General features: G+C 47.6%; 1 protein-coding gene across 1 annotated transcript; it reads right to left on the reverse strand.

The window, feature by feature from the left end:
* Positions 1-533: 533 nt before the first annotated feature.
* Positions 534-23,602, reverse strand: LOC129702013 (adapter SH3BGRL-like). Its single transcript, XM_055643497.1, has 4 exons — positions 23,454-23,602; positions 11,086-11,271; positions 9,066-9,146; positions 534-2,143 (listed from the first exon to the last, which is right to left on the reverse strand). The coding sequence occupies exons 1-4, from the start codon at positions 23,496-23,498 to the stop codon at positions 2,111-2,113; spliced, it is 345 nt and encodes a 114-aa protein (XP_055499472.1). The 5' UTR covers positions 23,499-23,602; the 3' UTR covers positions 534-2,110.
* Between the last annotated feature and the right edge of the window lie 496 nt (positions 23,603-24,098).

Consider the following 24,098-nt stretch of genomic DNA (forward strand, 5'->3'; position numbering starts at 1 on the left):
CAAGTCAATGGGTATTTTTTGGGGGGGAGGCTGGCTGGACTATGGTGCCATCCTCACCTTGGTGCCATTTATGTTATGTTGTGCTGTGGACTTTCTGTGTTTGTGCTTTTTTTTTTTTTTTTTCTTTTAATTCAATTTCAATTTTATTTTTAATATGTTTATTATTTATTTATTATTATTTATTTTTTATGAATTTTTTAATTATTTTTTTTTTAATGATACTGCCTATAAGGGAAATTCATTTCGTTGTCTCAAATTGAGACAATGACAATAAATTTGAATACAATACAATACAATTTTAGAAGGAGATTGATAGATCTTTGATTAGTGCGGGTGTCAGGGGTTATGGGGAGAAGGCAGGAGAATGGGGTTGAGAGGGAAAGATAGATCAGCCATGATTGAATGGCGGAGTAGACTTGATGGGCCGAATGGCCTAATTCTGCTTCTAGAACCTATAGGATTGGAGATGAGGAGGAATTCCTTCAGTCATAAGGTGGTGAATCTGTGGAATTCATTGGCACAGACTGTGGTGGAGGCCAAGTCAGTGGGTCAGTGTCCTTTAAAGAGATTGGCAGATTCTTCAGGGTGTCAGAGGTCGCGGGGAGAAGGCAGGAGAATGGTGCTGAGAGGAATGGAGCTGTACAAGTAATGAACAGAACAACATAGATGGATATAGATGGAATGATTGCACACAGTCTTTCACCCAGAGTAGGGGAATCAAGAACCAGGGGTCATAGGGGTTCAGGTGAGTGGGGAAAGATTTAATAGGAACCTGAGGGGCAACTTTTTCCACACAAAAGGTGGTGGTTGCGTGGAACGAGCTGCCAGAGGAGGTAGTTGAAGCAGGTAAAAGAACGATAAGGTGCCATTAAGAGGCATTTAGACATGTACATTGATAGGAAAGGTTTACAGCAAGGGTTCCCAACCTGGGGTAAATTTCGTAAATTTCGTAAATTTAGTGATGCTGGATTTGTACATATTTTTTCTCATTGACTGACTGTGTTTGGTTCTAGTATACCGGTATCTGTTCATCATTAATCATTCATAAATAAGTGAAATAACATTGTAATGTGCTATTAAAGTTGCCAGGGGAAAACGGGGCAAAAAAAAGTAGACAACTCCTGGTTTAAAGGCATATGGGCCACACGCGGACAGGTGGGACCAGTGTAGATGGGGCATCTTGGTCATGATAAAATGAGTGTTAGTTTTTCTTTGGTTCAGACTGTATTCTGGACTAGATAAAGGAATGTAACGAGCGCCTTTAAAATTGATCAATATTTTTGACAGACGATGATTAAGACTATATGATCGCCGGAGAAGAGCTCCGATCGCCGGCCTGCAGCCTATAACATCCTGAAGCCGCAGTCTCCGGTAGGAAAGTGCCGATTCGGGCACTCCAAGCCGCGGAGTGCGTTTGACCGTCCAGGCGTCAGAGTTTCGACCAACCCGACGAGAGGGCCTGTACATCGGGCCGTCCGTAGCGGCGAATACAGAGGGTTTATGGCCCCGACCACGAATGACCTAAGGAGGAAGCCTGGCTGAACTTTGTTGCCTTCTACCACAGTGAAGAATGCTGTGGTAGATGTTTGTGTTCAATTCTATTGTGTACTGTGTGTGTGTGTTCTTTTTAAGTGTATCGCTGCTGGCAAATTCATTTCACTGCACCTTCGGATGCATGTGACGAATAAAATTGACTCAGACGTTGACGGAACAGCAACGCAGTGCGATGAGTCAGCATGAAGACTGAGGCACAAACTCTTCATTGTGACGAGATTGAAGTGTGAAGAATATCAAACTGAGCAGAAAGCAAAAAACTGGGTTAAGAATTTTATCCAATCCATTACCTTTCTGGTAACAGCTGGTCTGCCCTCGTAAATAAGATCGGACGACCAGGTAGGAAAATAAGGCAATGAAAAATATTCATCAACATGGCTTGGTGGTTTGTGTTCGCCCAGTTGCTGGCTATTAAGGAAGAGAACTGGGATATTGTAACTAACTGAGAAGGCCATCCACAGACAGACAGACAGCCTCTCTGGAATTCTTCTCAGTGGCAAAGTATATCGGATGGTCTGTTTTTCTTTAATAACTTTGGAGCGCGGGAGACTGAACATCATACATCCCGTTTTGCAAGCGCTTCTGCCTCCTAAAAAAAAAAGAAAATAGACGGGATTAGATATCGATACTATCGAGTCGGTCCCAACACAGGCGACTATTTATGTGCTGGCCACGGAAGCAGGTCTACAATCTCACATCGCAGTCGCTCCACACTCTTAAACCTCAACTTCTGCAGCAACGATACTTACTTTAACTATGATATTGTCTTCTCATGTATCTGTACACTGTTAATGGCTCGATTGCAATCATGTACTGTCTTTCCGCTGACTGGTTAGCACGCAACAAAAAAGCTTTTCACTGTACCTCGGTACACGTGACAATAAACTAAACTGAACTGAAACTGAAACTTCACTGTACCTAGGCACATGTGACAATTAAGTATCATTGAATCATTGAAGTGGAATTCTCTGCCTCAGAGGGCGGTGGAGGCCGGTTCTCTGGATGCTTTCAAGAGAGAGCTAGATAGGGCTCTTAAAGATAGGGGATATGGGGAGAAGGCAGGAACGGGGTACTGATTGTGGATGATCAGCCATGATCACATTGAATGGCGGTGCTGGCTCGAAGGGCCGAATGGCCTACTCCTGCACCTATTGTCTATTGCATCTGGTCCATTTTGTTCAGTAAAAGATGCCTCATGTTTTGCAACTTTCCATTAAACGTTATGCCCTTATCATGTATCTGTACACTGTGAATGGCTCGATTGTAATCACGTGTCTTTCCGCTGACTGGTTAGCACACAACAAAAGCTTTTCACTGTACCTCAGTACACGTGACAATAAACTAAACTGAAACTTACTAAAGATACACATTTGGATTGTTTCTCAACGCATCCTTAGATTAGTTTAATTTAGTTTAGAGATAATGCATTAAAATAGGCACATCGTCCCACCCAGTCCACGCCGGCCATCGATCGCCCGTTCACACTAGTTCTAGGTATGTTGCAAAGCCTACCTGAAGCGTGGCTGAAAATCTGGCGCTGTGGGTGTGCGCGATTTTGGCGCCGTTTAGAGGGGGGCGGGTTTAAAACGCGATTTTCACTAGGCTGTTCCAATCGAAGATGTTCAGCCTAGTAAATCATTAACGAAAAATCGCTGAAAGACCGCGTCGCAAAAGGTATTATTAGTTTTTATGGCCTTGTATAATAGTTATAATAGTTTAAAAATCACTCTCTAAACCCACGACCTCACGCAACCACAGGACCGCATGGAGCTGTATACAGAAGGTATGTAGCTTATTTTTACATTAAAAAGGGCTTCTTAAGAACCCTTTATACAAAGTTTACTATTGCGAGTAGCTAATTTTGGGCTCTTTATATCCCGCAGTATTTTTCTGGGCATTTGAGGCACAAATCTACTGCAATGTGTTCTAAACCAGCGCGTTCACAGGAACCCACTAGAAAGCTGATTTAAATGGACTTTAATTTACAGCAATTGAACACTAAATTCCTTCCATTTGGCCTATAAATTAATGTAAATGAGATTTCAAAATCATGTTTTATTGTGAATTATTTATGAATATTATTTGGACACTTGGGCTATTTAAAAATGTTAATCATTTATTAAGAAATGGATAGATGTTTAGATCTAGTAATTGAAGTTTGAAATTTGCTACACTTGGGTAACTAACTAATTATATGTTTTAATTTCAGGTCATCCAAGTAAGATTATTTTATATTTGTTTCAGAATGGTTCAATCTACGATAACTGAAAATTTCATTCAGTTCTCTTAATTTTTAAGAAGGTTATGGGCTTTTGACTGTCCACGATCACAGCTTTTTTGTCTTGTCCATAGAAAATCAATAGGGAACAAGATGCTAATTTCCGAGTATGAAAATGGCCATAACTTTTTAAATACTTCAGATATGAAAGTGAATTAGGTGTCAAATTAAACTTCTTTTTATGCTTTATCTGATGGGATAAATTACAGACTTGATTTTTTAATCTCAAAATTTTGTAACATTGCTACTAGTTCTGTGTTATTCACATCCACTCCCGACACACTAGGGGGCAGTTTACAGAGGGCCAATTAACCTGCAAACCTGCACGTCTTTGGGACGTGGGAGGAAACCGGAGCACCCGGAGTAAACCCACGCGGCCACAAGGAGAACGTGTAAGCTCCACACAGACAGCACCACAAGTCGAAATCGAACCCGGGTCTCTGACACTGTGAGGCAGCAACTCTACCGCTGTGCCACCCTGCCGCACATATTTATCGAACAGTACAGCACAGGAACAGGCCCTTCGGCCCACAATCATTGTGCCGGACATGATGCCAAGTTAAACTGATCTTCTCTGCCAGCACATGGTATATATCCTTCCATCCCTCCATATCCATGTGTCTGTCTAAAAGCCTCTTAAACACCACTATCTTATCTGCCTCCACCACCAAATCTGGCAGCACATTCCAGCCACCCACCACCCTGTTTTTACAAAAAACAACCTCAATCATCTCCTTTAAGCATTGCCCCCTCACTTCAAAACTATGCCCTCTGGTTTATGACATTTCCCACCTCGGGATAAAGGTTCTGACTGTCTACCCTATCTAATTTTATCTGCTTCTCTCAGGCCTCCCTTCAGCCTCCAGCGTGCCAGAGGAAGCAGTCCTAGCTTCCCCGACCTTTTCTTGTGGCTAAAGATAGACACAAAAAGCTGGAGTGACTCAGCGGGACAGGAAGAAAGGCCTCGAGCCCAAACGTCACCCGTTCCTTCTCTCCACAGATGCCGCCTGTCCCGCTGAGTCACTCCAGCTTTTTGTGTCCATCTTTGGTTTAAACCAGCATCTGCAGTTCCAGAATAAGGGGTAAGCCATTTAGAACGGAGATGAGGAAACACTTTTTCACACAGAGAGTTGTGAGTCTGTGGAATTCTCTACCTCAGTGAATGGTGGAGGCCGGTTCTCTGGATACTTTCATGAGAGAGCTAGATAGGGCTCTTAAAGATAGCGAAGTCAGGGGATATGGGGAGAAGGCAGGAACGGGGTACTGATTGGGAATGATCAGCCATGATCGCATTGAATGGCGGTGCTGGCTCGAAGGGCCGAATGGCCTACTCCTGCACTTATTATCTATTGTCTTCCTTCACTTTCCTTGCAGCTAATACCCTAGTAATCCAGGCAGCTTTAAGTCATGAAAATGTGTCAGGGCTGGCTGAGGTATGAGGATCCTAAGCCAGTTCTTCTGGCTGTGGTGGAGCTAAATGCCTACCAGATGTGAGTTGGGTGTAGAACTCACATGGGCTGACATCATTCACAATGCAAAACACAGCGGAAACATTTGCAGCTCAAAATCAGGCAACACTTTTCTGACGGTGAACGCCCGCGGGCGGCACGGTGGAGTTGCTGCCTCACAGCGTCAGAGGCCCGGGTTCGATCCTGACTACGGTTTCTCTCCGTACGGAGTTTGTACGTTCTTCCCCGTGACCTGCGTGGGTTTTCCCCGGGTGCTCCGGTTTCCTCCCACACTCTAAAGACGTAAAGGTTTGCAGGTTAAATTTGGCTTCAGTAGAAATTGTAAATTGTTCCTTGTGTGTAGGATAGTGCTAGTGCACGGGGTGGTAGTTGGTCGGCGCGGACTCGATGGGCCAAAGGGCCTGTGCCTGCACTGTATCTCTAAAGTAAACGAAAACTAAGAACTAAAGGACTTTTGTCATAGAGGTTTACTAATACCTGGGACACTGTAAGAAAGACGATAGGTTTACAGTGAAAAGCTTCGAGGGGATTTGCATGCTGGGGTCCCAACAGATCGGATAATACCCGATATATATGTACAATCACAGCTTAAGGATAAGGGGGAAATCCTTTAAAACCGATGTACAAGACTTAGAGCAACTGGGGAAGGTACCACAGGTGTAGAGTATTGGCTATATTTAAGAGTTAGGAACTGCAGATTAGCTGGAAAATCGAAGGTAGACAAAAATGCTGGAGAAACTCAACGGTGGTGAGGCAGAAGGGCTATGGAGCGAAGGAAATAGGCGATGTTTCTATGTTTCGGGTCGAGACCCTTCTTCAGTACTTTACAGATCGGATAATACCATATAGTTACAATTCCCACTCTGCAATCTCCAACTGGGGAAGGTTCGCAAGAGTATTTTAGGTGCGTAAAAATCGAAGGTAGACAAAAATGCTTAGAGAGAGTGAAGAGGAGAATTAGGCCATTCTTCCCTTTATCTTAGTCAACTCTGCACCATTAAATCATGGCTGATCTATCTCCATCCCCATCCCTACTCCCCATTCAATCCTGCCTTCTTCCCATAACCCCCGGCAACTGTACTAATCAAGAATCTATCTCTCTCTGCCTTAAAAATATCCATTGACTTGGCCTCCACAAAGGATTCCACGGATTCACCCTAAAGAAATTCCCCCTCATCTCCTTCCTAAAGGAACGTCCTTTAATTCTGAGGCTGTGACCCTCTAGTCCTAGAATAGACTCTCCCACTAGTGGAAACATCCTCTCCACATCCACTCTATCCAAGCGCTTTCACTATTCTGTACTTTTCAATGAGCCCCCCCCCCATCCAGGTCTTCTAAACTCCAGCGGGTACAAGCCTGTGCCCAGCTTTCCACTGCACCTTGGTGCACGTGACAATAATCTAAACTCTACTAAAATAGGCACATTTACCATCCAGAGATTTTGTTTTAAAATTCAACACCATGTCTCCATTGCAGGTTTGCAGAGTTGTTATATTTGGCAGCATAACAGGAACTCTGGGTCATTAATCGTCTGTCTCCATGGCAACGCCCAGAGTGCAATGTGATCACACATTTTGACCCAGAATAGAATCTGCACAGTTCAATGCTCGTGGTGAAAATTCAACAAGGCGGGGGGGGGTTTGGAGATTCTGTTGTTTACAGAGGGCTGGCAAATTAATTTCCAAACTTCCAAAGTGCCGGCCGTGTTTTAACAAGCCAGCTAGCTTTTTCTGTTTTTAGTTTGGAGATACAGCGCAGAAAACAGGCCATTCGGCCCACCGGGTCCGCGCCGACCAGTGATCATCCACATACTAGCATTAACCTGCGCACTCTAGGGACAATTTACATGAGCACCAAGCCAATTAACCTGCAAACCTGCACGCCTTTGGAGTGTGGGAGGAAAACGGAAGGCCCCGGAGAAAACCCACGCGGGTCACGGGGAGAACGAGCAAACTCCGTACAGACAGCGCCCGTGGTCGGGATTGAACCCGGGTCTCTGGCAGTTGTGAGGCAGCAACTCTACCGCTGCCCTTTCTCTAGAGTGCTGTCCTCTATGTACTCCCACCACCCCACTGGGATGAGATCATATCAACACTTCACAACAGAACTGTTGACTCATGTAGGCCTCGTGCTAAGTTGTCCGTCTGGTGATGCAAGGGGACTGCAGAGTGGAACGAAATTCACCAACTGCCCACGCAACCAACTTGTAAGTAAACACTGTGTTTTGCTTCCAAAATCGCTCGCTGCGCGGAAACAGGCCGTTCGGCCCATTAACACCAACCTATGCTGGTTTCACTTGCTCAAGTAAGAATATGATATGCATATGATATTAAACACTCTTGACAGCTGGCGGGCAGACGGAACGAGCTGCCGGAGGGGTTACACGGATAGGACCGGTGCGGAGGGATAGGTGGCACGGTAGTCTAGACGCAGCCCGCGGCTGGTGCCTGGGTCAGCGCCGCTAATGTGTGCGGAGAGGACCCGCTGGCGATAGTTGAGAGGTCGCTGCGCCGGGCTCCGACCCACTGACGGACGAGGACGTACACGTGGAAGTGCCGAGGGAAGGAAATGGAGTGGGGGGAAACCGCCATTACGGTGGGGGGGGGGGGAGAACAAAGTGGCAACTGGCGCGGGGGTGCAGGGGGGGGGGAGATTTGTAACTTTAAAAAATTCCAGAAGTTTAGTCAAGCATGATTTCCCCTTCATAAATCCACGCTGACTTGGGCCGATCCTGCCACTGCTTTCCAAATGCGTTGCTGTTACTTATTTAATAATCAACTCAAGCATCTTCCCCACTAGTATGATGATACAAGTAGAGTTAGGCCATTCAGCCCATCGAGTCTACTCTGCCATTCAATCATGGCTGATCTATCTCTCCCTCCTAACCCCATTCTCCTGCCTTCTCCCCATAACCCACGACACCCCATCACAAGTGACAACAGCGCATCATTTATTCATTCCTATCAATAGACAATAGGTGCAGGAGTAGGCCATTCGGCCCTTCGAGCCAGCACCACCATTCAATGTGATGGTTGATCATCCCCAATCAGTACCCCGTTCCTGCCTTCTCCCCATATCCCCTGACTCCGCTATCTTTAAGAGCCCTATCCAGCTCTCTCTTGAAAGCATCCAGAGAACCGGCCTCCACCGAGAACAGAGAATCCACCACTCCACCATTCTCTGAGGGAGAGAATTTTTCACAGACTCACAACCTCCCTTCTGTGTGGAAAACATCGGGAACATGTTTCCTCCTCTAGCCCATTCTAATGGCAATTACCCCTATCTAGCTCTCTCTTGAAAGTATCCAGAACTGTGGCCCTCACAACCCCTGGTTGAAAAAAAGTGGTTACCAGTCCCCATGTCCGAGGGTCTCCCATGGGAACATGTTTCCTGCCTCTAGCGTGTCCAAACCCTTAATAATCTTATATGTTTCAATGAGTTCTCATCCTTCTAAACTCCAGAGTGTACAAGCCCAGCCGCTCCGTTCTCTCAGCATATGACAGTCCCGCCATCCCGGGAATTAACCTTGTAAACCTACGCTGCACTCCCTCAATAGCAAGAATGTCCTTCCTCAAATTAGGGGACCAAAACTGCACACAATACTCCAGGTGTGGTCTCACTAGGTCCCTGTACAACTGCAGAAGGACCTCTTTGCTCCTGTTGGTCAGCATGGTCAAGTTGGGCCGAAGGGCCTGTTTCCGTGCTCTGTGAGTCTCTTGACCCACAAGTATCAAGTTGAAGACTGGGTAGAGTTGCGTTCTGACCTTTGAACCGGGTGGAGCCGTCAGCCCCAGGAATGCATAGACAGCGTTGTTCTCTCGGGCGTCGAAAAATGCCTCAAAGTTCTGGAAAGAGAGAAGGTGGAATGAGAGCATTGCAGAACAGCAGACCAAGGTTTCACACACAGCGGTAGAGTTGCTGCCTTACTGCGCCAGAGATCCCGGTTCGATCCTGACTACGGGTCCCCGTGACTGCGTGGATTTTCTCCGGGACCTTGGGTTTCCTCCCACACTCCAAGGACGTGCAGGTTTGTAGGTTAATTGGCTTGGTGTACTGTAGGTGTAAATTGTCCCGAGTGTGTGTAGGATAGTGTTTCAGTGTGTGGGGATCGCTGGTCAGCGCATCGGACTCGATGGGCCGAAGGGTCTGTTTCCGTGCTGTGTCTCTGACCTACACTAAACTGAACCAGCTCCTTCGAGAGATCCAACCCATCCCGCATCGGGCCGTGCTCTCATTTCATTCCTGCTGTCGGGAGGAAGGTTCAGGAGCCTGAAACTGGGGGGGGGGGGGAGATGGCTGGGTGAGGAGAGGAGACAATAGACAATAGGTGCAGGAGGAGGCCATTCGCCCCTTCGAGCCAGCACCGCCATTCAATGTGATCATGGCTGATCATCCCCAATCAGTACCACGTTCCTGCCTTCTCCCCATATCCCCTGACTCCGCTATTTTTAAGAGCCCTATCTAGCTCTCTCTTGAAAGTATCCAGAGAACCGGGGGAAACAGGCCCTTCGGCCCACGGAGACCGTGCCAACCAGTGATCACCCTGTCCCATAATGCCATCCTACACACACTGGGGACAATTTACAATTTTTATCAATTAGCTTACAAACCCCTACGTTTTTGGAGGAAACCGGAGCACCTGGAGAAAACCCACGCAGGTCACAGGGAGAACGTACAAACTCCGTACAGACAGCACCCGTAGTGAGGATCGATCCAGAGTCTCTGGCGCGGTGAGGCGGCAACTCTACCGCAGCGCCACTGTGGCGCCCACCGAGAAATAGCCGCCTGACTTCTTGATTAGTGGCCGAATCGGTGGCCGATTAGGAAAAGGGGAGATGAAACGAGACCTGGGTGTCATGGTACACCAGTCAATGAAAGTAGGCATGCAGGTGCAGCAGGCAGTGAAGAAAGCCAATGGTATGTTAGCATTCATAACAAAAGGATTTGAGTATAGGAGCAGGGAGGTTCTACTGCAGTTGTCCAGGGTCTTGGTGAGACCACCCCTGGAGTATTGCGTACAGTTTTGGTCTCCTAATCTGAGGAAAGACATTCTTGCCATAGAGGGAGTACAGAGAAGGTTCACCAGACTGATTCCTGGGATGTCAGGACTTTCATATGAAGAAAAACTGGATAGACTCGGCTTGTACTCGCTAGAATTTAGAAGATTGAGGGGGGATCTTATAGAAACTTATAAAATTCTTAAGGGGTTGGGCAGGCTAGATGCAGGAAGATTGTTCCCGATGTTGGGGAAGTCCAGAACAAGGGGTCACAGTTTAAGGATAAGGGGAAAATCTTTTAGGACCGAGATGAGAAAAAACATTTTTCACACAGAGAGTGGTGAATCTGTGGAACTCTCTGCCACAGAAGGTAGTTGAGGCCAGTTCATTGGCTATATTTAAGAGGGAGTTAGATGTTGCCCTTGTGGCTAAAGGGATCAGGGGGTATGGAGAGAAGGCAGGGATGGGATACTGAGTTGGATGATCAGCCATGATCATATTGAATGGCGGTGCAGGCTTGAAGGGCCGAATGGCCTACTCCTGCACCTATTTTCTATGTTTCTATGTTTCTAGTATGGGTGTCAGAGGTTTATGGGGAGAGGGCAGGAGAATGGGGTTAGGAGGGAGAGTTAGTTCAGGAATGATTGACTGACAGATTAGACTTGACGGGCCGAATGGCCTAATGCTGCTCCTATCATGTATGAGCGTACCGATTAACCCTCCCCCCCTCCCCCACACACAAACACATTCGTTCCATATTGAGGACAGAGATGCGAGTCCACCCTACCCCACAGTAGTGATCGTTGTTGAAGATCTGGGGTGGGAGTGGGACTCCACTCACAGGCCGGCACTTCTCCGGAACATTCTCCCTCATGAACATCCTGTTGCCGTCGCTAACGGCGATGTCACATCGTTCAAAGTCGATCTTGTTGGCCTGGAGATAGTCGACCACCTCCTGTTGTTGCTTCTTGATCTGTAGGTGAGACCAGTCCACCCATTAGGTGTGTGTTTGACTCATTTTTACCGCTGACTGGTTAGTACGCAACAAAAGCTTTTCACTGCACCCGTAGTCGGGATCGAACCCGGGTCTCCGGCGCTGCAAGCGCTGTCAGGCAGCAACTCTACCGATGTCCGGAGAGAGGGAGATGCATAGATAAGGAAGTGTGAGGTGTGAAAATTGGACAAAGGGAATGGAGATCTAGAAAAATGTAGAATAGATTGTTGTTAGCTGGGAAAAGGTGACAACAAAGCAAACAGAGATAAAATGTAATCGGAGGCAGTCGGGCTGGTGGGAGAACTGGGAAGGGAGAGGGAAGAAGAGAGGGTTTAAAGCAAGGGCTACATGAAGTTAGGTGTAAGCTGCCCAAGCAAAATATGAGGTGATGTTCCTCCAATACCTCCAGAATTACCGCACACTAACACTATCCACACTAGGAACAATTTACACCTACACCATGCCAATAACCCACGTGGTCACGGGGAGAACGTGCAAACTCCGTACAGGCAGCACCCGTAGTCGGGATCAAACCCGGGTCTCCGGCGCTGCAAGGCAGCAACTCTACCGCTGGGCCACCGTGACTGTTAATAATGAAAACACTTCACATGGTTTGCTGACTATTGAACCAAATATCACTCGGTAACGCGATCAACTCCAGGCAACTCTAATGAAACACAGTTCAAGTTTGTAATCGTGTACAATCTGTTGTAACAGCATTTATATGGAAACTCAGCTTTCTCACCCAGAACACATAATCAATGAAAGTGGCTCAGAGGGTCGGGCAGCCTCTCTGGAGAGCATGGATGGGCGACGTTTTGGGTCGGGACCCTTCTTCAGACCGATGGAGGGAATTGACGGAGGATCAACCTGAAGAAGGGCAGCACGGTGGCGCAGCGGTAGAGTTGCTATTGTACAGCGCCTGGTTCAATCCTGACCGCGGGTACAGTCTGTACCATTCTCCCTGTGTCTACCTTGGGTTTTCCTATGCTCTGGTATGCAACTCTAATCCAAAGACGTGCAGGTGAATTAAACCGCTGAGGTAAAAATGTACCAGTGTAAACAGTGTAGAATTATAAAAGGTACGGGGTGATCGCTGATCGCAGGAAAAATGTTCTGTATCTGGGCGAAAGCCTGCCAAGGGGACTCAAGGCTTCTGAAGAAAGGGGAGGTCAAATTCGCCCATTCCCTGTCCCACTTAGGAAACCTGAACGGAAACCTCCACCACTTTGCGCCCTACCAATAATCCTTTCCAGTATGCAACTTCCCGGAATAGTTCAAGGTTTTGCCGTGAGGCCTTGTAATAGTACCAGTGTAAACATATAAAACTGATAAAAGGACTGGGACAAGCTACAGGCAGGAATAATGTTGGGTGTTGGGCGAGTCCCAGAGGTTTCTGTTCACAGTTTAGAATAAAGGGGACGGGGCATAAGACTGAGGTGAGAAAAAACTTTTTCACCCAGAGAGTTGTGGATTTGTGGAATTCCCTGCCACAGAGGGCAGTGGAGGCCAAGTCACTGGATGGATTTAAGAGAGAGTTAGATAGAGCTCTAGTGGCTGTGGAGTCAAGGGATTTGGGGAGAAGGCAGGCACGGGTTATTGATAGGGGACGATCAGCCATGATCGCAATGGATGGCGGTGCTGGCTCGAAGGGCTGAATGGCCTCCTCCTGCACCTATTTTCTATGTTTCTATGTTTATGTAGAAACCGTTTTCCCATCCAGAACTTCCAATCAACGCAAATTAAATTTATCTTTGGCCCTAGTTTATTGTCACATGTACCGGGATACAGCGAGAAGCTTTTGTTGTGTGTTAACCTGTCAGCGGAAAGGCTGTACATGATTACAATCCAGCCGTCCACAGTGTACAGATACACGATAAAGGGAATATTGTGAATAGCGTCTTTTTTTTCCCAACAGGTGCAGGAGTAGGCCATTCGGCCCTTCGAGCCAGCACCGCCATTCAATGTGATCACAGCTGATCATCCCCAATCAGTACCCCGTTCCTGCCTTCTCCCCATATCCCCTGACTCCGCTATCTTCAAGAATCCTATCTAGCTCTCTCTTGAAAGCATCCAGAGAACCGGCCTCCACCGTCCTCTGAGGCAGAGAATTCCACAGACTTACCACTCTCTGTGTGAAAAAGTTTTTCCTCATCTCCTTTCTAAATGGCTTACCCCTTATTCTTATCCCGTGGCCCCTGGTTCTGGACTCCCCCAACATCGGGAACATGTTTCCTGCCTCTAGCGTGTCCAAACCCTTAATAATCTTATATGTTTCAATATGATTCCCTATCTAGCTCTCTCTTGAAAGTATCCAGAGTACCGACCTCCACCACCTTCCGAGGCAGAGAATTCCACTCACAACCCTGTGTGTGAAAAAGTGCAAGTTAAAGCCAGTAAAGTCCGATCAAAGATAGTCCGAGGGTCTCCCATGAGGACTGGTTGGTTGTTAGTAGGATGACTTATTGTCAGTCAGTAAGTACAGTACAACTAGTGTCTGCATCTTGCTCCAATTTAGTTCAAAACAGAAGTCCCGTCTTTGCTATAAATGGGAAGGCATGTTGCTTCTCCAGTGAGCGAGGGCCAACCAGACACCGACCAAATTTGGTAGCAGTAAGGGCTGATGTCAAATTCAGGCATAATTCAATGACGAATTAACCAAGTCACAGAACATAGGCCAGTACAGGAGCCAAACACAGAGTGCTGGCGTAACTCAGCGGGTCAGGCAGCATCTCCGGAGAACATGGAGAGGTGACGTTTCTGGTCAGGACTCTTTTTCAGATGGTCTGCAGAAGGGTCCTGACCCGAAATGTCATCTATTGCATTTTCTCCAGAGACGCTGCCTGACCCGCTGAGTTACTCCAGCACCTTGTGTCTGTCCTTGGCAGGTCAACGCCACTGTGGCACCTGCCTCCACCACCACCACCACTACCCCCGGCAGCACGTTCCAGGCACCCACCACCCTCTGTGTGAAAATCCTGCCCCGCACACCATTAAACTTACCCCTCTCTCACCTTATAGCTGCGCCCTCTAGTGTTGGGACACTTCCACTACAGGAAAAAGGTTCTGACTGTCCACCTTATCGATGCCTCTCATAAATAGATATACACAGTGTGCTCAGACTAAGTCACCAGCAATTAGGAACACACCCCTAGATCCAGGACAGGTGTTTAAAGTGGGAGGGGAAAGATTTAATAGGAAGCTGAGGAGCAACTTTTCACACAGAGGATGGTATTCCACCAGGTGGCGCTGCGAGCCGGCAGCCTCGCCAGCAGCGTGTTCGGCCTTTCCACGTTTTTTGTTTTTTATTGTGACTAAATGTGTGTTTTCGTGTGGGGGGGGGGGACCGTTTTCAGTCACTTACCTCGACTGAGTAGCGACTTTTGTCTCTGTTGCATCTCCCCCCCCCCCTCACGGCCTAACAACTGGATTGGTGCGGCCTTTCTCGGAGACGGGCCCAGCGCATCAGCAGCAGGCGCGGCGAACTTACCATCACGGGGCGGGGCGATCCCTTGCTGGGGATCACCAGAAGAAGTGCTCCCACCACCGGCCTGCGGACTACATCATCGTGAAGCCGCCGCCTGCGGAGCTTCTAGCCGCAGGCGCGGCGTGGACTTTTCCAAAACTTCGACGGAGAACCGATTTTTTTTCCCGTAGCGTATCTCCGTCCGCACTGTGCCGTAACATCGAGGAGTTGGCGGCCATTGCTGGCGGCCGATCTTGAGAGCTCCACCGAGATCGCCTGCGGACTCACCATCGCGGATCCCGTGATCCCTTTGCCAGGGATCGACCTCGTAGCTCCGGCCGCGGGAGTCTGGGTCAATTTAACATCACGGAGCCGACTTCGGGAACTCCACGCGGCAGGAGCTTCCATCGCCCCGACGGGTTCGACTGCCCCGACGCGGGAGAATAAAGAGGAAGATGATCGGAATGTTTTGCTTTCCATCACAGTGGGGAATGTGGGGAATCCACTGTGGTGGATGTTTATGTTAACTTTTATGTAGATGTGTGTCTTGTTGCTTTTTTTCCCCCGTATGGCTCTGTGGTAATTTGCATATCACTGTACCTTAATTGGTACACGTGACAATAAAAGACCTTTGAAAGCACATCAAAATATTATTCAGGAATTTTCTCCGGTGATCCGGTTTCCTCACTTATCCCAAGGACGTGCAGGTTTGACGGCTAATAGGCTGGCCGTGAAATTGCCCCAGGGCAGTGCGATAAAATAGAACTCGTGTGTAGGAAGGAACTGCAGATGCTGGTTTAAACCAAAGATAGACACAAAAAGCTGGAGTAACTCAGCGGGATGGGCAGCATCTCCGGAGAGAAAGAATGGGTAACGTTTCGTGTCAAGACCCTTCTTCAGACCAAAGATTCTACAGCGAGCAGATAGATCACTCAATGAAGAAGATGATGTACGGCCATGGGCAGATTCGTGGGTAGTTTTCGGCCCCATTTCCGTAACCGGCTTCCGTCTCCGCACCAAAGATCCCGTAGCGGACAGAGCAAAGATACTAGTGCGGAGACGGGAGCCGTTTACGGAAACATCCTCGTAAAAATAAAAGTTCTTTGGTAAAAATCTTCTCCTCATTTTCAGAATTATAATTTATTAACACAAACTGTTCCCCCGCAACGTTGATTACACTGCGGGTCGGGTCGGTCCCGGTTACTGAAATGGATGAAAAAAAGGCCCACGTTCCGCTCCGTTGCGTACTACACATCAGCCCATTGCATTTAGCAGGAGTGGTCTATCTTGATCCGCTATAGGATCTTTGCTTCAGACTGGTCAGGGATAAGGCAAACGAGAGATATAGACGGTGATGTAGAGAGATAAAGAACAATGAATGAAAGGTATGCAAACAAGTAACGATGATAAAAAGGAACTGGCCATTGTTAGCTGTTTGTTGGATGAAAACAAGAAGCTGGTGCGAGTTGGGTGGGGGAGGGTGGAGAGAGAGGGAATGCAATATTCATGCCACTGGGCTCACAACTAGTGTGAATGGGTGACCGCTGATCGGCACGGACTCAGTGGGCCAAAGGGCCTGCTTCTATGCTGCATGTTGCCCGGTGGCTCAGCGGCAGAATTGCTGCCTTACAGAGCTTATAGCGCCAGGGACCCGGGTTCGATCCTGACTCTGGGTGCTGTCTGTGTGGAGTTTGTACGTTCTCCCCGTGACCACGTGGGTTTTCTCCGAGATCTTTGGTTTCCTCCCACACTCCAAAGACGTGCAGGTTTGTAGGTTAATTGGCTAGGTGTGTATGTAAGAATTATCCCTAGTGTGTAGGATAGAAACATAGAAAATAGGTGCAGGAGTAGGCCATTCGGCCCTTCGAGCCTGCACTGCCATTCAATATGATCATGGCTGATCATCCAACTCAGTATCCTGTACCTGCCTTCTCTCCATACCCCCTGATCCCTTTAGCCACAAGGGCCACATCTAACTCCCTCTTATATATAGCCAATGAACTGTGGCCTCAACTACCCTCTGTGGCAGAGAATTCCAGAGATTCACCACTCTCTGTGTGAAAAATGTTTTCCTCATCTCGGTCCTAAAAGATTTCCCCCTTATCCTTAAACTTAGGTGTACAGTTTGTGTTAGTGTAAGTTGGGTCGGACTTGGTGGGCTGAAGGGACCGTTTCCGCGCTGTATGTCTGAAGTAAAGTCTAAGGTGGGTCAGGAGCAGCATCTGTGCCTTGGCTGTGGTCAACACAGGGCTCAGCGATAACACTACTTCACCAGTGGATTTATACTAACAAGCAGCAAAGCAGACAGCTCCAGTCAGAACCACTCAAGCATCACAAACCAATTTAGCTTCTGCAAGGGTCACTTCATTCACACACTGCCAGTGTGTAATGATTGAGAAGTTAAAACATAAATTCCAATAATGTCAGACAAAAATGCTGGAGAAACTCAGCGGGTGCAGCAGCATCTACGGAGCGAAGGAAATAGGCGACGTTTCGGGCCGAAACCCTTCTTCAGACTGATGTAGGGAGGGGGGTGGTGGGGGGAGAAGAAAGGAGAAAGGAAGAGGAGGAGCCAGGGGACTGAGGGAGAGCTGAGAAGGGGTGGAGACAGCAAGGGCTACCGGAAATTGGAGAAGTCAATGTTCAGGCCACCGGGATACAGACAGCCCAAGCGGAACATGAGGTGCTGAATATGAGTTACTCCAGCTTTTTGTGTCTATCTTTGGTTTAAACCAGCATCTGCAGTTCCTTCCTGCACAATTTAAGTAAAGGGTTTAGTTTAGTTTAGTTTAGTTTAGTTTAGTTTAGTTTAGAGTTACAGCATGGCAACAGGCCCTTCGGCCCACCGAGTTTGCGCCCACCTCTCGTTCTACATTCCCCAAAAGGATATTGCGTTTTTGGTCAATTTCTGGGTCTGTGACCATTAACATAGCCCAGACTCTCGACTCCAGATTTTTGCCTGGGTAGCTGTAAGCACAACATTGTCAGAGTTGAAGGAAGGAACTGTAGATGCTGGTTTACACCTACAATTGACACAAAATGCTGGAATAACTCCACACGACTGGCTGCATCTCTGGAGAGAATGAGTGGGTGACGTTTTAGGTCGAGACCCTTCTTCAGAGTGATTTTTGAAGGGGGAACGTGTGTTGCCAAAGTCCTTCGAGGCAGAAGTTGGGTCAATATTTGGCACAAAGGAGTAACCTTGACCATGAGCAAGCATTTCAGTAATCGGCAAGAATGACCTCAGTGAAACTTACCGAATAGTGAAAGGCCTGGATAGAGTGGATGTGGAGAGGATGTTTCCACTAGTTGGAGAGTCTAGGACCAGAGGTCACTGCCTCAGAATTAAAGGACGTTCTTTGAGGAAGGAGATAAGGAGGAATTTCTTCAGTCAGAGGGTGGTGAATCTGTGGGATTCTTTGCCACAGACGGCTGTGGAGGCCAAGTCAGTGGATATTTTCAAGGCAGAGATGGGTAGATTCTTGATTAGTACAGGTGTCAGAGGTTATGGGGACAAGGCAGGAGAATGGGGTTAGGAAGGAGAGATAGATCAGCCATGATAGAATGGCAGAGTAGACTTGATGGGCCGAATGGCCTAATTCTACTTCTGACATGAAGATCTTGCTGCATTCTGTGCATAATCCCAAGGCAGTTGAACTTATCGGGATGCATCACACCCATGATTAGTGAGTAGCTCCATCCAGCATTTTCCTGGACCAGCCACATTGAAGCAATGATCAAGAATGCACACCAACACCTCTACTTCCTTAGAAGGCTTCGCAAGTTTGGCATGTCCCCAGCAACTCTCACCAACTTCTACAGATGCACCACAGAAAGCATTTTAGCAGGATGCATCACAGCTTAGTTTGGGCACCTAGTACGATAGTACGAGAGAGAGATTGAGAGAGAGAATGGTCCGTAGTCCGATAGAACTAGTGTGCGGGGATCGCTGGTCAGAGCGGACTCAGTGGACTGAATCGCTGTTCCAACTCACAATTGGACTTCTCATGTTGGCTGTTTAGTTTCGCACATTCAGCCACACACATTCCAGGAAGAATCTAATGGCATTGAGCGATGTATTGAAGGGGGGTTGGAAATCTCTGGAGTATTTAGGAATGCACTAATCTCCAAACAGCAACAAATATGGCAGTGGGAATCGAAGCTCTGGGATCTCTGGTAGTAACAGCAGACTCGGATTAAGAGAAAGTCGAATTACAATGGGATTGGTATCTGGTGGTTAGGAGTAAACCTCCGTGCCTCCCTTCATCTTTGTCTCTTGTGGAGCGGTAGAGTTGCTGCCTTACAGCACCGGTGACCCAGGTTCGATCCTGACCACGGGTGCTGTCTGTACAGAGTTTGAAACTGCTAGAGTCAGTTATTAAAGATGGGGTAGCAGCACATTTGGAAAGTGGTGAAATCATTGGACAAAGTCAGCATGGATTTATGAAAGGTAAATCATGTCTGACGAATCTTATAGAATTTTTCGAGGATGTAACTAGTAGAGTGGATAGGGGAGAACCTGTGGATGTGTTGTATCTGGACTTTCAGAAGGCTTTCGACAAGGTCCCACATAAGAGATTAGTATACAAACCTAAAGCACACGGTATTGGGGGTTCAGTATTGATGTGGATAGAGAACTGGCTGGCAGACAGGAAGCAAAGTGTAGGAGTAAACGAGTCCTTTTCACAATGGCAGGCAGTGACTAGTTGGGTACCGCAAGGCTCAGTGCTGGGACCTCAGCTATTTACAATATATATTAATGATTTGGACAAGGTAATTGAATGCAACATCTCCAAGTTTGCGGATGACACGAAGCTGGGGGGCAGTGTTAGGAACACAGAAACATAGAAAATAGGTGCAGGAGTAGGCCATTCGGCCCTTCGAGCCTGCACCTCCATTCAACATGATCATGGCTGATCATCCAACTCAGTGTCCCGTTCCTGCCTTCTCTCCATACCCCCTGATCCCTTTAGCCACAAGGGCCACATCTAACTCCCTCTTAAATATAGCCAATAAACTGGCCTCAACTACATTCTGTGGCAGAGAATTCCACAGATTCACCACTCTCTGTGTGAAAAAAGTTTTTCTCATCTCGGTCCTAAAAGATTTCCCCCTTATCCTTAAACCGTGACCCCTTGTTCTGGACTTCCCCAACATCGGGAACAATCTTCCTGCATCTAGCCTGTCCAACCCACTAAGAATTTTGTAAGTTTCTACAAGATCCCCCTCAATCTTCTAAATTCTAGCGAGTACAAGCCGCATCTATCCAGTCTTTCTTCATATGAAAGTCCTGACATCCCAGGAATCAGTCTGGTGAACCTTCTCTGTACTCACTCTGTGGCAATAATGTCCTTCCTCAGATTAGGAGACCAAAACTGTATGCAATACTCCAGGTGTGGTCTCACCAAGACCCTGTACAACTGCATTAGAACCTCCCTGCTCCTATACTCAAATCCTTTTGCTATGAATGCTAACATACCATTCGCTTTCTTCACTGCCTGCTGCACCTGCATGCCTACTTTCAATGACTGGTGTACCATGACACCCAGGTCTCGTTGCATCTCCCCTTTTCCTAATCGTCCACCATTCAGATAATAGTCAATTGTTGTTAATGTAATCCTGATCCCTATGTATCAATATCACTGCTATGCTTATCTTTTTTTTTTAAATGTTAATTAATAAAAAGATTTTAGAAGAAATAGAAACCCAGCCTGCTCAACCTCTCCCTGTAGCTCAGGCCCATCTAGTTCTGGAGCTGTGAGGAGGATGCTAGGAGGCTGCAAGGTGACTTGGATAGGCTGGGTGAGTGGGCAAATGCATGGCAGATGCAGTATAATGTGGATAAATGTGAGGTATTCACTTTGGTGGCAAAAACAGGAAAGCAGACTATTATCTGAATGGTGGCCGATTAGGAAAAGGGGGAGATGCAACGAGACCTGGGTGTCATGGTACACCAGTCATTGAAAGTAGGCATGCAGGTGCAGCAGGCAGTGAAGAAAGCCAATGGTATGTTAGCATTCATAGCAAAAGGATTTGAGTCTAGGAGCAGGGAGGTTCTACTGCAGTTGTACAGGGTCTTGGTTAGACCACACCTGGAGTATTGCGTACAGTTTTGGTCTCCTAATCTGAGGAAAGACATTATTGCCATAGAAGGAGTGCAGAGAAGGGTCACCAGACTGATTCCTGGGATGTCAGGACTTTCATATGAAGAAAGACTGGATAGACTCGGCTTGTACTCGCTAGAATTTAGAAGATTGAGGGGGATCTTATAGAAACTTACAAAATTCTTAAGTGGTTGGACAGGCTAGATGCAGGAAGATTGTTCCCGATGTTGGGGAAGTCCAGAACTAGGGGTCACAGTTTAAGGATAAAGGGGAAATCTTTTAGGACCGAGATGAGAAAAACATTTTTCACACAGAGAGTGGTGAATCTCTGGAACTCTCTGCCACAGAAGGTAGTTGAGGCCAGTTCATTGGCTGTATTTAAGAGGGAGTTAGATGTGGCTAAAGGGATCAGGGGGTATGGAGAGAAGGCAGGTACAGGATACTGAGTTGGATGATCAGCCATGATCATATTGAATGGTGGTACAGGCTCGAAGGGCCGAATGGCCTACTCCTGCACCTAATTTCTATGTTTCTCTCCACGTTCTCCAGAGATGCTGCTTGAGAATGCAAATCCACACACCAATGCACAAACTCCCACACTGTGAAAACACCAACAAAATGCATCACTAATTCAATCTCCCACACAGTAAAAAACTCAGAAACAATGTTTCGGAACAATGAATATTGAGCATAGACGTTGGGAGGTCATGTTGCAATTTTATAAGACGTTGGTGAGGCTGCATTTAGAATGTTGTAGTCTCAACTGAAGGTAGGTCGGTGAGCCCCGGCAGGCCAAAGAAACGCTTCAAGGACAACATCAAGAACAGTCGGAAGAAATTCCACATCACATCGAGCAACTGGGAGCACGGTTCACTGGACAGGCAGGCGCTCCTGGAGGAAACCCGTGCAGGAAGGAGCTGCACGGCACGACGCGGAACTACGCCGTGTCGCAGAGACAAAGTGACAGCACCGTAAGGGGAGAGAGAGAAGGGGGACTCGACAACTACAGACCACCGCCAGTCTCCACTGCCCACGTTGCATCATGGTGTGTGGGTCGCTGATCGGCCTGCAGAGTCATCCGCAGACCCACATGGAGAGGAGAGGACAGTCGAGTGACTGCCGATGATGATGATGATGAGAGTATTGTGTTCAGTTCTAGACACCATGTTATCAGAAAGATGTTGTCAAGCTGGAAGGGATACAGAGAAGATTAACCAGGATGTTGCCAGGACTAGAGGGTCTGAGCTTTTGGGGGAGGTTGACACAAAATGCTGGAGTAACTCAGCGGGACAGGCAGCATCTCCGGAGAGATGGGATGTGTGACGTTTCAGGTCAAGACCCTTCTTCCAAGGTTTACTAGGCTGGGATTCTATTACTTGGATGAGGGGTGATCTTACAGAGGTGTATAAAATCATGAGAGGACTAGATCGGCTAGATGCACAGAGTCTCTTGCCCAGAGTAGGTCAATCGAGAACCAGAGGAGATAGGCTTAAGGTGAGGGGGAAAAGATTTAATAGGAATCTGAGGGGTAACTTTTTCCACACAAACGGTGATGGGTGCATGGAACCAGAGCAGGAAATTGAGGCTGGGACTATCTCAATGTTTAAGGAACAGTTAGACAGATTCATTGATAGGACAGGTTTGGAGGGATATGGGCAGCTGGGACATGGTGGCCAGTGTGGGCAAGTTGGGCCAAAGGGCCTGTTTCCACGCTGTATCGCTCTATGACTCTACAATGCAACACCAATGCATAATCCAACACAAATGCAAACTCTGACACAATGTAACACTAATTGAAACTCCGACACATTGCAACACTGATGCACAAACGCTAAACTAATGTAAACTCACACACTAATGCAACCCCCCACACTAATGCAACCCCCACACTAATCTCTGCCACAGAGGGTAGTCGAGGCCAGTTCATTGGCTATATTTAAGAGGGAGTTAGATGTGGCCCTTGTGGCTAAGGGGATAAGGGGGTATGGAGAGAAGGCAGGTACGGGATACTGAGTTGGATGATCAGCCATGATCATATTGAATGGCGGTGCAGGCTCAAAGGGCCGAATGGCCTACTCCTGCACCTAATTTCCCACACTATGTTTCTATGTTTCTAATGCAACCCCCACACTAATGCAACTCCCACACTAATGCAACTCTCACACTAATGCAACCCCTACACCAATGCAACTCCCACACTAATGCAACCTCCCACACAATGTAGCACTAACGCCGACACAATGTAGCGCTAACGGACACAATGTAACGCTATAACAGACATTGACACAATGTAACGTGGACACACATTGCAAAACGAATGTAACCAACACTAACGCAAACCCCGACACAATGTAACGCCGTTGCAAAGCCTGATGCTATGAGAACTGCAGCGATCAAACGGTGGGTGGTGGGGGGGGGGGGGGGGGGGGGGGGGGGGGGGGGAGAGAGAGACTTGAGACTTGGCTGTAACTTGAGCTTCTTTCTCCCCCGTTCCTCTCTCCTCTCCCCTGTTCTCTGCGCCATCCAGACTGTGGGATTCTCTCCTCTCTCCCTCCCTCCCTCACACACACACACTTGCAAGCAATGCTTACCGATTTGGAGCCGGAGGAGGAGGCGATGAAGACTTTGATCACCATGGTTTAACCTGCGGCCAGTGACTGCACTCGCATCTGCTGGAATGTCAGAAATGCAGAGGGAGGGAAGGATTGAGGGGAGGGGAGGGAGGTCTGCCCTCCAGTAATCAGCCCCCTCCCTGCTACACAAGCTCAGCTGCACCAAACATTTCCCAAAGATAAGATTCCTCACATCCCGGCCAGCAAGGCGAGAGAGAGCTTGCTATTTGTTTTACACACATACACACAGAGCGAATGGCATGTTGGCCTTTATCGAATATAGGTACAAAGAGCTCCTTCTGCAGTTGTACAGAGCCCTAGTGAGACCACACCTGGAGTATTGTGTGCAGTTTTGGTCCCCTAATTTGAGGAAGGACATTCTTGCTATTGAGGGAGTGCAGCGTAGGTTTACAAGGTTAATTCCGGGATGGCGGGACTGTCATATGCTGAGAGAATGGAGCGGCTGGGCTTGTACACTCTGGAGTTTAGAAGGATGAGAGGGTATCTCATTGAAACATATAAGATTGTTAATGCCCCTGTCCCACTTAGGAAACCTGAACGGAAACCTCTGGAGACTTTGCGCCCCACCCAAGGTTTCCGTGCGGTTCCCGGAGGTTGCAGGTA

The sequence above is a fragment of the Leucoraja erinacea genome, chromosome 12, assembly GCF_028641065.1.
Source record: "Leucoraja erinacea ecotype New England chromosome 12, Leri_hhj_1, whole genome shotgun sequence".
Lineage (NCBI taxonomy): Eukaryota > Metazoa > Chordata > Chondrichthyes > Rajiformes > Rajidae > Leucoraja > Leucoraja erinaceus.